Source organism: Sturnus vulgaris, chromosome 25, assembly GCF_052056855.1.
Source record: "Sturnus vulgaris isolate bStuVul1 chromosome 25, bStuVul1.hap1, whole genome shotgun sequence".
Classification (NCBI taxonomy): domain Eukaryota; kingdom Metazoa; phylum Chordata; class Aves; order Passeriformes; family Sturnidae; genus Sturnus; species Sturnus vulgaris.
Genome location: NC_142267.1, coordinates 3,846,581 through 3,858,933, shown reverse-complemented (window position 1 = coordinate 3,858,933; position 12,353 = coordinate 3,846,581). Strand labels below are relative to the sequence as shown.

General features: G+C 56.8%; 2 protein-coding genes across 2 annotated transcripts; one reads left to right on the top strand and one right to left on the bottom strand.

Moving 5' to 3' along the window:
* Nucleotides 1–108: 108 nt before the first annotated feature.
* TAS1R1 (taste 1 receptor member 1) lies at nucleotides 109–4,371 on the bottom strand. Its single transcript, XM_088178558.1, has 6 exons — nucleotides 4,214–4,371; nucleotides 3,843–4,146; nucleotides 2,757–3,593; nucleotides 2,226–2,438; nucleotides 1,909–2,029; nucleotides 109–1,047 (listed from the first exon to the last, which is right to left on the bottom strand). Exons 1-6 carry the CDS (start codon nucleotides 4,369–4,371, stop codon nucleotides 122–124), a joined length of 2,559 nt encoding a protein of 852 aa, XP_088034684.1. The 3' UTR covers nucleotides 109–121.
* A 104-nt stretch (nucleotides 4,372–4,475) lies between these two features.
* NOL9 (nucleolar protein 9) lies at nucleotides 4,476–9,691 on the top strand. Its single transcript, XM_014883920.2, has 12 exons — nucleotides 4,476–4,693; nucleotides 4,764–4,989; nucleotides 5,144–5,271; nucleotides 5,406–5,544; nucleotides 5,771–5,867; nucleotides 6,304–6,401; nucleotides 7,152–7,313; nucleotides 7,474–7,759; nucleotides 7,843–7,954; nucleotides 8,325–8,502; nucleotides 8,937–9,070; nucleotides 9,394–9,691. Exons 1-12 carry the CDS (start codon nucleotides 4,502–4,504, stop codon nucleotides 9,520–9,522), a joined length of 1,881 nt encoding a protein of 626 aa, XP_014739406.2. The 5' UTR covers nucleotides 4,476–4,501; the 3' UTR covers nucleotides 9,523–9,691.
* Nucleotides 9,692–12,353: the final 2,662 nt, after the last annotated feature.

The window sequence follows — 12,353 nt, the reverse complement described above, 5'->3', positions numbered from 1 at the left end:
GCCGGACGTGGCGTCAGCGGGCGCCGGCAGTGACGGTGTGAGAGAGCGCGGCCGGGGCGGGCCGGGGCCGAGGGTCGGTCCCCGCGGAGGGGGAGGCGCCGTGCGGGTAGAGCCCCGCGACTCAGGCGGCAGCCAGGCGGCGTGTGTACTCCTGGATAGCCATCTGGAAGTGTTCGGCCGTGTTTTGGTGCGGCCGCAGCAGGATGACGAAGGCCCGCGGCACGAAGTACCCGCCCAGCAGTGCTGCGAGCGTGCCCAGCGTGCTGACCACCCGCACCGCCGTCTCGGCCCGGCCGCGCAGCGCGCCCTGCGAGCAGAGCACGGCCGCCGAGCAGCCTAGGTGTAGCAGCAGGCTCACGGTCAGGCTCTTGGCCTCGTTGTATGCAGCGGGCAGGTCCGTGCCCGCATAGCTGAGCACGAAGCAGCCGGCGCTAAGCAGCACCGTGTAGACGATGGCAGCGTCGGCCGCGGCGTTCCGGCCGCACTCCAGCACTATCCACTCGTCCCGCGCGCTGTACTCCCGGCGCGGCACCGAGGGGCTGGCGACCTCGGTGGCCACGCACAGCACCACTTGTGCCGCCGTGCTGGCGACCACGAACAGCACCGGCCCCTGGCGCCGCATCCAGGCCTCGTAGAGCGCAGGGCAGCGCGCGTTCAGCTTGAAGATACAGAGGATCTGGAAAGAACGGGTCGCCACGCACGAGAGGAACACGGTGAAGCTGATGCCAAAGAGCGGCACCCGCAGCAGGCACGCCACCCACGAGGGCTCGCCGAAGTAGCAGAAGAGGCTGCTGCAGGTGCAGGCCAGGGAACCCAGCATGAGGAAACACGTCTTCCCGCCCGCAGACTTGACCACAGGTGTGGAGGCGTTGAGGGCGAACAGGACAGCCAGCGCCACTATGAGCAGCATGAGAAGAACAGCCAGGGCCAGCAGTACCCAGGAGAGGGGCTCAGACCAGGACAGGAACTCGACGGTGCGGTTGAAGCAGACCTCGCTCCCTGCTGGGGCCCATTCGTCCAAGCCACAGGCCTGGCAGTCAAAAGGGTCTGCGGAGGACATGGACACCTCACACGTCTCCGACCTGGTAAGAGCTGTGCTGTGGTGCAGAGCCCAGCCCGCAGCTCCCTGGGCTCTGCTCACCCATTGCACTTGCTCCTTCCTGAGGATGCTCCCAGGCCTGGGGAGAAGGGGAGGGGCCTCTTTTCCCAAAAGACCCCCCACCTAAAATTCACCCCCTGGACTCTTCCCAAAATCCGTGGCCTGGGCTGAGACAGGAGGCGAGACAGGGGCTCAGCTGTGTGAGGCTCAGGGCCACGGGGGCTGTGGGTGGGAAGAGGCCCATGCATCAGCAATAACCTGGGAAGGATCTGCAGCAGCTGCTGTTGGATGGGACGGTACCATGTAAGAGGGCTTTCTGCTCCCACTGTCCTCAGAGCTGCCCCTGCCCACTCCACAGGCCAAGGATGTTGAGGGACTAGCTGTCAGGAAGGGGTTTGTCATTCTGAGGCAGGAGACATTTCCATATGCCAGGTGCTGGTGACCACATAGTGCAGAAGCCCTGTGTGCCATCTGGGGCAAAAAGGCAACCACTAGGTTGAATTTCCCTGGCAGAGGATGTGGTGCTGGGAACAGCTACCGGGCCGGACATCCCCTTTCCCTGGCCTCAGGCAAAGGGGCTCGCTTTGCCCAGGTGGGCTCACCTGTGGGCAGTACTCCCCGGAAAGCACAGGGCATGGGCTTTGCATACCCACTGGTAAGCAAAGAGGAGCCAGACCCACTGCCTTCAGGTCACCTCAGAGGTTTTACTGACCACAGGAGGTGAGCGGCTGGGAATGGTGAGACAGGAGCAGGAGGTAGGATGTGGGCAGGGGAGGAAGGGGCAGGAGCAGACCCTGGGGGGTACTGACCCGATGTGTTCAGGAAGGTTCCTGGTGGACAGGTCACACAGCTGAAGCAGCATTTGTGGCGGCTCTGCTGCAGCCGCATCTCCCCTGGCTCACAGGCCTCAGAGCACACTGAGCTGGGAGCCTGCCAGGAGCACAGACAGGGTCAGGCTGCCAGGCATCAGCACAGTTCAGGCTCAGCAGCACTCTGGCACCCCCCCACACACTTCCTCTGCCCCCAGTTTTGCCCTGCTACGAGGAAACACCCCAGAACTGGTGGCATTGGATTGCAGTCAGCTCAGAAGTGAGCAATAAATAAGACCTGAACAGCAGAACAGTACCTGGCCATCTTCTGTGTGCCACCGGACTTTTTCTGGGTCGATGCTCAGCCTGTCAGGGTTCACACGGAAGGTTCCAATCACATCAGAACCCCAGTTTGAGCCCCTCCATTTCCACATGATAATGTCATAGCCTTTATGAATGTCCCCATTGGCATCAAAAGAGATTCGGCTCTTGTACAGGGTGAAGTTGACTTGCCTAATCTTTTGTAGGAGCTGTAAAACAGAAGAGTAAGAAAGGAGCCCTTCCAATGGCACGACTCCTGCCATTGGGAAGGAGACATGATGGAGGACGCTTCCTCTGTCCTGCAGCTGCTTTCCAGCCCCCCATCACCTGCAGGAAATCCCATCCAGTGAGGGGCTGGTAGTAGAGGAACAAGTGGTCTAGAATGGAGTCTAGGTCTAGGCTGCTCTGACTGTGAGGGGCAGCTGAAGCCCACAAGGGTCAAGACAGGAAACCTTTGGGCACAATGGAAAAATCCTTCCCCGTGGGAAAGGATCCTCATGGATCTTCTTCCACAAGGTTGCTCTTACCTGCCAAGGATAGACAGTGCCTTTACTGCAGGCCCCTGAGGCACAGCCCAGTAGGTCATGGAGGCCATGGGCCACAGCATATACGGCCGAATATACATTGAAGGAGCCTTGAGCATCGTACATGTCAGGGACAGTGGCGAGCGCACGGCAGCCAGTGCAGCGCTGGGTGCAGTCCAGCCGTGTGTTCCCCTCAGATTCCCCGCCTGCCTCTGCACTGCTGGCACACTCAGCCCCAGCGCCTTCCTCTGACATCTTCCAAGCTGCAAAGCGTTCCAGCATCGCAGACTCTGGCTTCTCAACTGCCATCCCAAACACAGAACCAATGGTCTGGATGCCAGGCACCTGCCAGATAGTTTGAGCCAAGGACCAGTCTTCAGAGGCCACCCACACCATACCCGTGATGTTCCTCTGGACCACCACCTCGAAGAACGGCAGAACACTTCTTCTGGTGGAGAACACGACAGTGACATTGACCTTGACATCTGTAAGGATTCGGACCAGGTTGTGAAGCTCCGGGTTGTTGGCGTCCGAGTTGACAGGGATGGTGCCTCGGTAGGCCACGCACACATTGCTTGCGGTCAGCAGCTCCTGCAGGGCATCTAGGCTGGCCCTGCCATAGGTGTTGTCACTGCCCAGCAACACCACCCAGGTCCAGCGAAAATGCTGCAGCAGCAAGAAGATGGCCTTCACCTGCTGCCTGTCGCTGGGGATGGTGCGCAGGAAAGAGGGATACAGCCGCTTCAGGCTCAGCGACTCCGTGGAGGCTTCGTAGCTGATCTGCAAAAGGAGCCAGGGGAAAGGGGGATGCGCTGGCCCAGGCAGCTGCACCCCTGAGAGCTAATGGCACAGGCAGCCTGTCTGGAGCTGGGCAGGCAGTGGACCCAGTGCTAAGCATGCTGAAGCAGGAGAAAGCAGTGATGGATGGCAGAGTCAGCCCACTGACTGCCTGGGAAGGATCCTGGGACAGCACTCACAGAGGGACTGCATTTCGAGCTCTACCAGGCTCTTCAGCTCTAAGCCCACCCTCCCTGAAACCATCACTCATTTGGATCCCTGTTTTTCATCAGCCGCAGGAGCTGCACTTACCTCCGGTACAAGAAAAAGGCTGAGAACAGCGGCTGTGGTGAGGGCCAGCCGACTGCTGTCAGGGCCAATGACAGCCACAGCCTGGGGTTCATAGTGTTGGAAACTGGGGAGCACCTGGACATCCTGCCTCCCTTTACGAGCAAGGGCACACAGCGTGGCATGGAAGTTGGTAGGCTCAGAGCAGGTGTCGTAGATTTCATAGCCCAGGGTGACATTGGGGAGCAGCGTGCTGGAGTTGTTAATCTCCTCCACGGCAAAGCGCAGGGCTTGGGACAGGCAATAGCCGTGGCTCTTGAAGGCAGCACTATGGAATCGAGAGTGGTTGTTAGGAAGGACAGCGCGTTAGGGGCAGGGGCAGCACGGACACTCACTCGTTGCAGCCGCGCACGAGCAGGCTGACATCGTCCCGGTGCGGCGCGGTGTGCAACGGGAACAGCCCAGCCAGGCGGTGATCACCGCGCAGGGTGAACGAAGAGGCGGCGGCAGCAGCCGCGCAGAGGCACAGGCGGAGCAGCGCGGGCGGCGGCATGGCAGGACGACCCCGCACCGCACCGCGCGGGCGGCTCTTAACGGGGCGGTGGCGGCGGGCGGGGCCTCGCACCGGGCGGGGCGGGGCCGGCCGAGGGGCGGCCCCGGGAGGCGGAGGAGGCTCGGCGGTCATGCCCGCGCGGCGCAGCCGCCCCCGCCGGGCTCCGGCCCGTGCCCTGGCCCGCGCGAGCCGGGCGGAGGGGGTCTGGCGGGAGTTCGCCGCCTCCTTCACTCGCATCGGGATGGTGCCACCGGCTGGGCTGGGGCTGGTGGCCGTGGAGGCGGCGGAGGGCACGGCCGTGCTGCTGCTGGCGCCGCAGCAGGTGAGCAGCGCCCGCAGCGCGCCGGTCCCGCCGCGCCCCGCACCGCCTGACCGCCTGTTCTGTCCTGCAGGCGCTGACCTTCACTGGCAAGTGCCGCCTGCGCTGCCTCTACGGTGCCGTCCGCCTGCTGGGCTTCGCTGTGGCCTCGCACCACCCGGGACTGCCGGTCTTCTCGCCGGCCACGCACTGCGCGCTCAGCCTGGAGGCGCTGCCCGGCGCCCGCCCGCCCTCCGCCGCTCTCCGCCAGCTGCGCGCCGCCGCCCGCGCCGCCATGCGCTCGCACCGCGTCCGTCGCCGTGAGTGCGGGACGGGACGGGGGCGCGGGCGGGCGCCATTTCACGGGCGGTGCGGGGAGCGGCCATTTTGTGCGCGGGGCGCTGCGGAGTGGGCGGGTGCCATTTCGCGGGCGGGCGCGGGGCTGAGGGTGATGGCAGCGCTTGCCTCTTGCAGAGGCGCGGGTGAAGGTGATGGCGCGGTTCTCGCCCGACTGCGCCGTGGTGCTGCTGGAGCACCTGGACACGCCGGTGACGCGATTCCTGCTGAGCCACCCACCGCTGTCGCGGCTTTTCGAGCCCCAGGTGAGGCGGCGCGGTGCCCGCTGCGCCTTGCGCCGTCCCCGCACCGCCCGTGCAGAGCCAGCGGCGGCCGCCCCTGTCAGCGCCCAGGCCGTGGCCTCACACACCCCGTGCTGAGTGCTCACCCTCTCGCCTAGAAAAAGGAGGAGTCTAACTTCACGCCAGAGGACGCGGTCCTGGCGTCCGTGGGCATCGTGAAGTGTAGCCCCGACCGCGGGCTGCAGGTGTCGGAGAGCATGTGCCTGGCGCTGGAGGAGCTGATCCAGGCCTGCTGTGGTGAGTGCAGGCCTTTGGCCGGGTTGGGGCTTTGGTAGCCAGAAAAAAAGAACTCATGAGGCTTTTCATGAGTTAAAGTTGAGAGAGTACCATGACCAGTACGTGCTGATTGAAGGGCACATTTTTCTGTATAAAGAATGTGTTTCTAGAGCTTAGACGTTGCCTAGGGTGGGTTAGTGATGCCAGCATCAGTCCAGTCCAGTTCACACTTCACTTTTCTTTCTAGCGGAAGATGAAGGTGTCCCTGTGGTGCTGGTGTGTGGCCCAAAAAACACTGGGAAATCGACATTTAACAGATACCTAATTAACCTGTTACTGAACCGGTGAGTCTTTCCATGTTCTGCAAGCTTTTAAGTGCTGCATGAGATTTAGGAGAAGAAAAGAAAAAAGATGTTTGACAGGTCTCTCAGAAGAACCATCAGAACTGAAAGGTGCATAGCTTTTAAACACAAACAAAAATTCAGAAAAACAGGTGTTGTTGTCTTGAGTGATTTCAGAAAAATTGTTTCCTGAACATTTCTATTGAAATACTGTTAAATTGCTGCCTTGGAGTGTAGGAGCACATTGGGCACCAAGCAGTTTGGGTTCAGTAGAAGAGTTACAGTGCTCCACAGAAGTGTGGTTAAGGGAAGGAGATATTTTATTCATGAATTTTAGCTTTGCAACGTGGAACAAAATCAGGTTCCTCTTCTGATATGTTCAGATCATGCTGTAGTTCTTCTTTTGGTGGATGCTAACACACAGTCTCTCTCCCTGCAGCCTTCCTGTGGTCGAGTACATGGAGTGTGACATCGGCCAGACGGAATTCACACCACCTGGGTGCGTGTCCCTGAGCAGCGTCACGGAGCCCATTCTGGGTATGTGTTCCGCTGCTTCTGCGGTTACCAGAGGCCTGTTCCGTTCCTGCAATGATCAGGGTGTTCTAGGCAAAGGCTCTGCTTCAGAGGAAGCTGCTGCCACAGCTGTCAGAGTTTCCTGGAAAGAATAAACCAAGGCCTGTTTGAGTTTTCTTGTAGGGACATTTAAGCTCCCTGAGTAACATGGAGCTGTTCTGCTCGTTTTGTCTGCTTTAAAGAGAAATGATGATGTAGAGGTGGTAGTACATCCTGAGGTGTGTCAAAGGGGATGTTCTGCCTTTCAGATGTGAAAGGTGTCCTTGGGAAAATCTGTATCTATAGATAAGACTAACTTAAGAAATCCAAAGTGGATCTGGGCAGATTTGGGCTGTTTTGATGAGTGGAAAAAACAGAGTCCAGGAAACTACTGGTGTTTGTAGTCTTACAGATTTGGACCACTGTCTAAAAGGATGTGGCCAGACTGGTTTGCTGTTTAACCAGTTTGTCATAGACTGTTCTTTGAAGATTTGCAAGTGTGTAAGCAGTGATTTCAAACAAAAAACACACCCAATATTAACTCAAAACAAGCAAAACTCCCAGCCTGCAAGTGACAGACCAGTTTCCCCTACTTGCAGGCTGTGTAAGAAGGACAATTGACAGGTGGGAAGAACGTGGATTATTTCAGGAGAGGAGGCATGTGGGTGCTAAGGGATAGGAGTGTTTTGGTTTGACTTGAGGGAGGCACTGGATGTTTGGTGCTCTCTTTGCCAGGTCCTCCCTTCACTCACCAGCAGATGCCCTGTAAGATGGTGTATTATGGTCAGACCAGCTGTGAGCAGGACACGGAGAGGTACCTTGATGTTGTGAAATACGTGTTCAGCTGCTACAAGAAAGAAGTGCCTCTAGTCATCAACACCATGGGTTGGGTGAAAGGTAAATGGGGTCAATCTGCTCTGGAGAGGTGTGGGAGGGACGTAACAGTGGCACAGGACCACGTGGAGCAAGAACTCACAGCATGTCTGCTCTGAGCTAACACTGCTGTCCTACCTGTCGCTGTAGTAGCAGCAGTTGTGTGTTTCCTGTGCTCCTCAAGGTGACGGGCTGCTGCTCCTCATTGATCTCATCCGGCTGTTGTCACCCAGCCACGTTGTTCAGATGGACATCTATGACTGGAAGGCCATGCCCCCGCTGACACCTGAGCATGTCCACTTCAGTGCTGGGCTGCACACCAAGGGCAAGCAGCAATCCAAGTGCAAGCAGCTGGGAGCGGACAGCGTGGAGAGCTGGAAGTACCCTGAAGGGGAGGACATGTCAGCTCCACAGCACAAGCTGCTCTATGTCCACCCGGAATTCCCTCGGGCAGGGCTGGCGGGTGAAGTGTAAGTAGGACGTTAAGTGCTCTGTGAGGTCAGTGGGCTGAACAGAAGCACATGTCATACTTGACACACGGTTGTTCTTTCAGGCGAGTGCACAGTGGCATCCTGCGTGACATGTCCATCCTGGGATACCTGGGGCACCTGCAAAGCCCGGACATTGGGGCAGTGCTCCCACTGCACAGCCTGGTGCCATATCAGGTAAAGGAGCTTTTTGGGATGGCTTGGGAGGGCGTGCAGAGAGCCCAACTTGAAGTGATGGGTTATTCTGTTCATACTGCATATGTTTCTCAGAAGAGGGATAAACACCCTAATCTGCACAGTGACTGTATTCAAGGTGTCTGGAAGCTAAGCTTCTGTCGAGGTGCCAGTGTAGCACATGTGTGCTGTGTGTTCTGTGTGTGTGCAGGTATTGGTGCAGAAGCTGCTTTGTGTGCCCTTCCTTAGTGCCTGTGGGTAGGAGTGGTATGAGAGAGTGCAGGGTCTGTACTCAGCAAGGTCTTATCTCTGAACTCAAACTCAATCCATATGGAGCTGATGAGCACTTCCTCTCTCCTCTTTCCCACTTCAGGTGCCTTTCAATGCTGTCGCACTCAGGGTTATTCACACAGATGTTGCTCCCAGTAACATCATGTACGCTGTCAATGCCAGCTGGGTCGGGCTCTGCTGCATTCCAGAGGAAGTCCGGTGCCAGACCGACGGGCCAGTCCTGCTGACACAGACACCAGTGTGCGACTGCCTGGGCTTCGGTGAGCACGCCTGGAGCTCTGCTCTCGCCTGCTGTGTTTTTGCAGACAGGTTTCAGATTGATGGAATTACCCTACTCTTCTAAAAGCAGCTAGAGAAGTGAGATGAGTGTGGTGTATTCTCTGCTGTTAGAGATTGTACTGCAAAGTCCTTGGACTTTGATTAGCAAGTGGTAAGAGCTGTGGGGAATGTCCTTGCACAATGCCATTTGGAGCTTTTCTCAGAACGCCACAGTGACTCACTTTGTGGTTCACGTTCTCAAAAGCAGACTCCATGTGGCTTATGCAAAATTCCAGTAGTTGTCTCAGTTTCCTTGTGTCACTTAATTTAATATTGCAGTTTGGACTTTGGTCCTTAATCATGTGTAGGGATGTGCCAGTGAGCAGGGATACTTAGTGACTGAGCTTTGCATGTGTTTTTGTTGGGTTTTTTTTAGGAATTGTCCGAGGAGTTGATATGGAGAAGAAACTTTACCATATCCTGACACCAGTGCCTCCAGAGAATCTGAGACTAGTGAATTGTCTGCTCCTTGGGAACATCGCCATCCCTAACTGTGTGCTTGTGGGCCAGGTAGGAGCTCACGGGAGAAGTGGGAGTTGACTGAGCTGCAACTGGCTGGCAGATTTTCCATTATCTTATTCCTGAGGCTAATGCGTGCTAGGAGATGCCTGGGCACCAGCAGATGGTTATCTCTCTGTGAAATTGTCCTTAAGCACGGAAACCTTGGGAGAATAGAATGTTCTCTTCATGTTTTGGATGCCAAAGTGGGGTTTGGTGATTGCTGGGTCCTTCCCACCATCAGCTCTGTCAGCCTGGGGGAGAGGGATGTGCTTTCCCCTCTGAAGGTACTACTTCTTAAAGTTGTTTCTGATTTGATTTTTCTTATTTTCCAGCAAGGAATTGAGGGAGAGATCCCCTACGTCACATCTGATTACAACTACAGTATCGTGGGCTCAGGGAAACTGAGGAAGAAGAAGCATTTGAAGAGGAGGGAGTTCCCCTTTGAGTGTGATTACACTTGAAACCTCAGAGTGCTCAGCTAGGGGTAGTTCATGTGGGACCTCGGGTGGTTGCAGGAGCCCTGGGTGCTGCAGAGGACCTGGGCAGGCCGATGCTACAGTAGGGTGGTTTTGATAATGTTTTGTATATTCAGTTTGTACTTTGTGTTTTGTAATAAATATCTATGGTAAACATTGGGCTGGTCTGGATTTTTTCCTAGGCCAAGGCTGACACAGCCAGGGGCAGCTGCCATTACACACCCTTTGGTGTTCCCATTTCCTGTCTGGCCCTCAGAGAGCTCTGGGTGTCAGCAATCCACAGTGCTTTGAGCATAATTTCACTGTCCCCTGGGTTTGGGGAAGGACCCGTGGTGGAGTTGTGGCACTGTGGCTGATCCATGGCTCTGGGTGTCCTGCTGGTCAAGGAGGGGAAGGAAGGAGCACCATAGGGAGTCCTTGTCCCGGAGTGACAAAAATGGAGCCACTCGTTGCTGCACTGTCACAGCCCACCCTGTCTGTCCACTGAGACTGCTGTCTCCTGTGCTGTCCCAGCTGCATATCTGGTGCTGCAGGGCGAGCTCCATACTCTGAGCACAGTCTGGGTGCAGCTTGGGCTGGCTTTGACATGGCCCCAGCTCTAAGGGACTGCGCTATGGATAGAGACTGTAACGGGATGGGACTGGGGAGTAACTTGTCACCCAGGTGCTGCATGGAGCACTGGGGTGCATGGCCTTACCTGACCCCATCTGCTCTGGCCCAGGAACTTTATTTCTTTTTCTTCCTAGCCCTGTCAATTAGAAATTTGCTCTCAAGGGAAGCCAGTGGTGGTGGGAGTTACATAGGGGTGAGTGAGTGCCTGGCGTGAAGTTAAGGACATTTTTGGAAAAAAATATTCTTTATGGGTAATACCAGCATGCCAGGCTCTTACTGAATCTGTGACCGAAAAGTAACCTAACAGCACCTCCTGCAACATGAGGCATGGCTCTGCCTCAGCCCAGACTGGGGAACAGTCCAGCCCTGGAGTCTACAGCCCCCCAAGCCCAGTGCTGGTTCAAATCTCCAGGGGGCCAGGTCTGTGGAGGAGGGAAGGAAGCAGAGGAAGGAGGAATGTGCTGCACCACTTGAGGCCAGAGCTTTTCAGCTGGTGGCTGTGAGTAATCTGCAAAATTCCTCTTAGCTGGTTTGGGAAGAAATTTCCTAGAACTACAGGAACTAGCAGCTGTAAACAAGCAAACTAGGTTGAGAGGTGAGGAGGAGACAGAGCTGAAGAAGAGCTGTAAGGGGCTGTGCAGTGTTGTAACCTTGTAAAGAGTTAAACTTAATCCAGGCCTAATTATCCCCATATGGCTGGGTCTGGCAGCAAAGGAAGAAGTTGGCTAGCATTGTGGCCTGAACAGTAGCTAAAGTAAATAAAGGGGCCATGGTGCAGCCAGGGGGAGCATCCCAAGCGGGGTGAAATGGGAGTGCAAGTCACGAGGGAGTGGGTAGAAAAAGCTTCAGGAAAGGTGAGATAGGCAAAGGACATGGGAGAAATGCCCAACACTAAAAGCACAGTGGCCAGCGCCCCCATTGGTGTTGTCACCAGGCCCTTGGCGTCCACCTTACCCGGCTGAGGGCAATGAATCCCAGTGTGGCTCCATCCCTCGGAGCCAGGGCACAAGTGAGAAATCCCTGTGTGCTGAGCTGCATCTGATTTGGGGCATTTAGGGGCGGGGGGCTGCCAGTGCCTGCTGGTGCCCAGAGGTGGATGCTTCAGCCTTGAATGGTGAACCTCACTGGCTTCTGGTGCTCCCTGAGAGCAAGAGGGACAACAGGGATGCTGGGGGCTTTGGAGTATAAACTTCAGTTTTGGAGCATAAACCCAGCAAGAACACTGTTCTGTGATCAATGGGAAATCTGTGTGAGCATTTTAATATTAAGGATGCACTAAATCAAGCAGGATTAATTTTGCAATACCTTGGCATCTGTTACTTTTGCAGCAGTGATTTATGACTAAATTTCTGGCAAAGGATGCCTAGAAGTAACGAAACTCTGAGAAGCACCTGGTGCTTCTGGAAGGAGATGCTGTGGTGAGTTTGGAGGCTGGGATGATCTTGTCCTGGCAGTTTTGCATGGGGCAGGATCAAAGTCCCATCTTTTGTTGTCTTTGTGGGGTTTAAGCCCTATCTGGTGCTTTCTTGGATTAGCAGGAGGAAAATCCCCCTGAAGATCCCTGGTTTTCCCTTTGCAGGCTGGGGGCCCCCGTGTGCCCACGGGTGCAGGGATACAACCGGAGCTCGGGGCGGTGCATTCCTGCCCCCTCAAAAGCCGAGCGGACAGCAGAGCCGCCAAACAGCCCCCTTCTTAATGCTGATTCTTTCCATCACAAGCACGTCTTGTCTCCGTGGCCGAATGTCTTCCATAGACGGTGGAAAGTGAAATTTGTGCAATGTCTGTAGGAGGCTGAAGAAAGGCCCTTTGTGCGCCCCCCGCGCGGGCGCTGGGCAGCCTCCAGCAGCACCCTCGGCCGCCCCGCGGCTCCCGCCGGCGGCGTCAATGCACCGCTTGTCCAGAGACCGGGACCCACTCTTAAAGCCGGAGCTGGTCTCCCCCGGTTAGTCCCACCGGTGGCCCCGTCGGGGTGGGCACGGCTACGGGGGGCCCCCCGGCCGCAACCCCAGGATGTTTCTGTACTGGAGGAAGCGGGGTGCCTACGAGCTGGAGGCTTTGCCGCCCGGCCTGGCGGGGCTGGAGTACGGGGCGGTGGAGCGCTTCTCCTGGAGCTCTAGCCTGGACGTCAGCGAGGAGCTCGGGGGTAGGTGGCTGGGGGGACTTTGGGCAACCGGCAGGTTGTGGCTGAGCGCGGCTGCCCAAAG

What these genes read in the sequence shown, in the direction of transcription:
- TAS1R1 (XM_088178558.1), bottom strand. Translation starts at nt 4,371, where the DNA reads ATGCCGCCGCCCGCGCTGCTCCGCCTGTGCCTCTGCGCGGCTGCTGCC. An exon ending in GCCTTTTTCTTGTACCGGAG is followed by an intron (nt 3,594 to 3,842) that starts GTAAGTGCAGCT and finishes CTGTGCCATTAG; the next exon opens with CTCTCAGGGGTGCAGCTGCC. An exon ending in AACCTTCCTGAACACATCGG is followed by an intron (nt 1,048 to 1,908) that starts GTCAGTACCCCC and finishes TGTCCTCCGCAG; the next exon opens with ACCCTTTTGACTGCCAGGCC.
- NOL9 (XM_014883920.2), top strand. Translation starts at nt 4,502, where the DNA reads ATGCCCGCGCGGCGCAGCCGCCCCCGCCGGGCTCCGGCCCGTGCCCTG. An exon ending in CTCGCACCGCGTCCGTCGCC is followed by an intron (nt 4,990 to 5,143) that starts GTGAGTGCGGGA and finishes TGCCTCTTGCAG; the next exon opens with AGGCGCGGGTGAAGGTGATG. An exon ending in CACCATGGGTTGGGTGAAAG is followed by an intron (nt 7,314 to 7,473) that starts GTAAATGGGGTC and finishes GTGCTCCTCAAG; the next exon opens with GTGACGGGCTGCTGCTCCTC.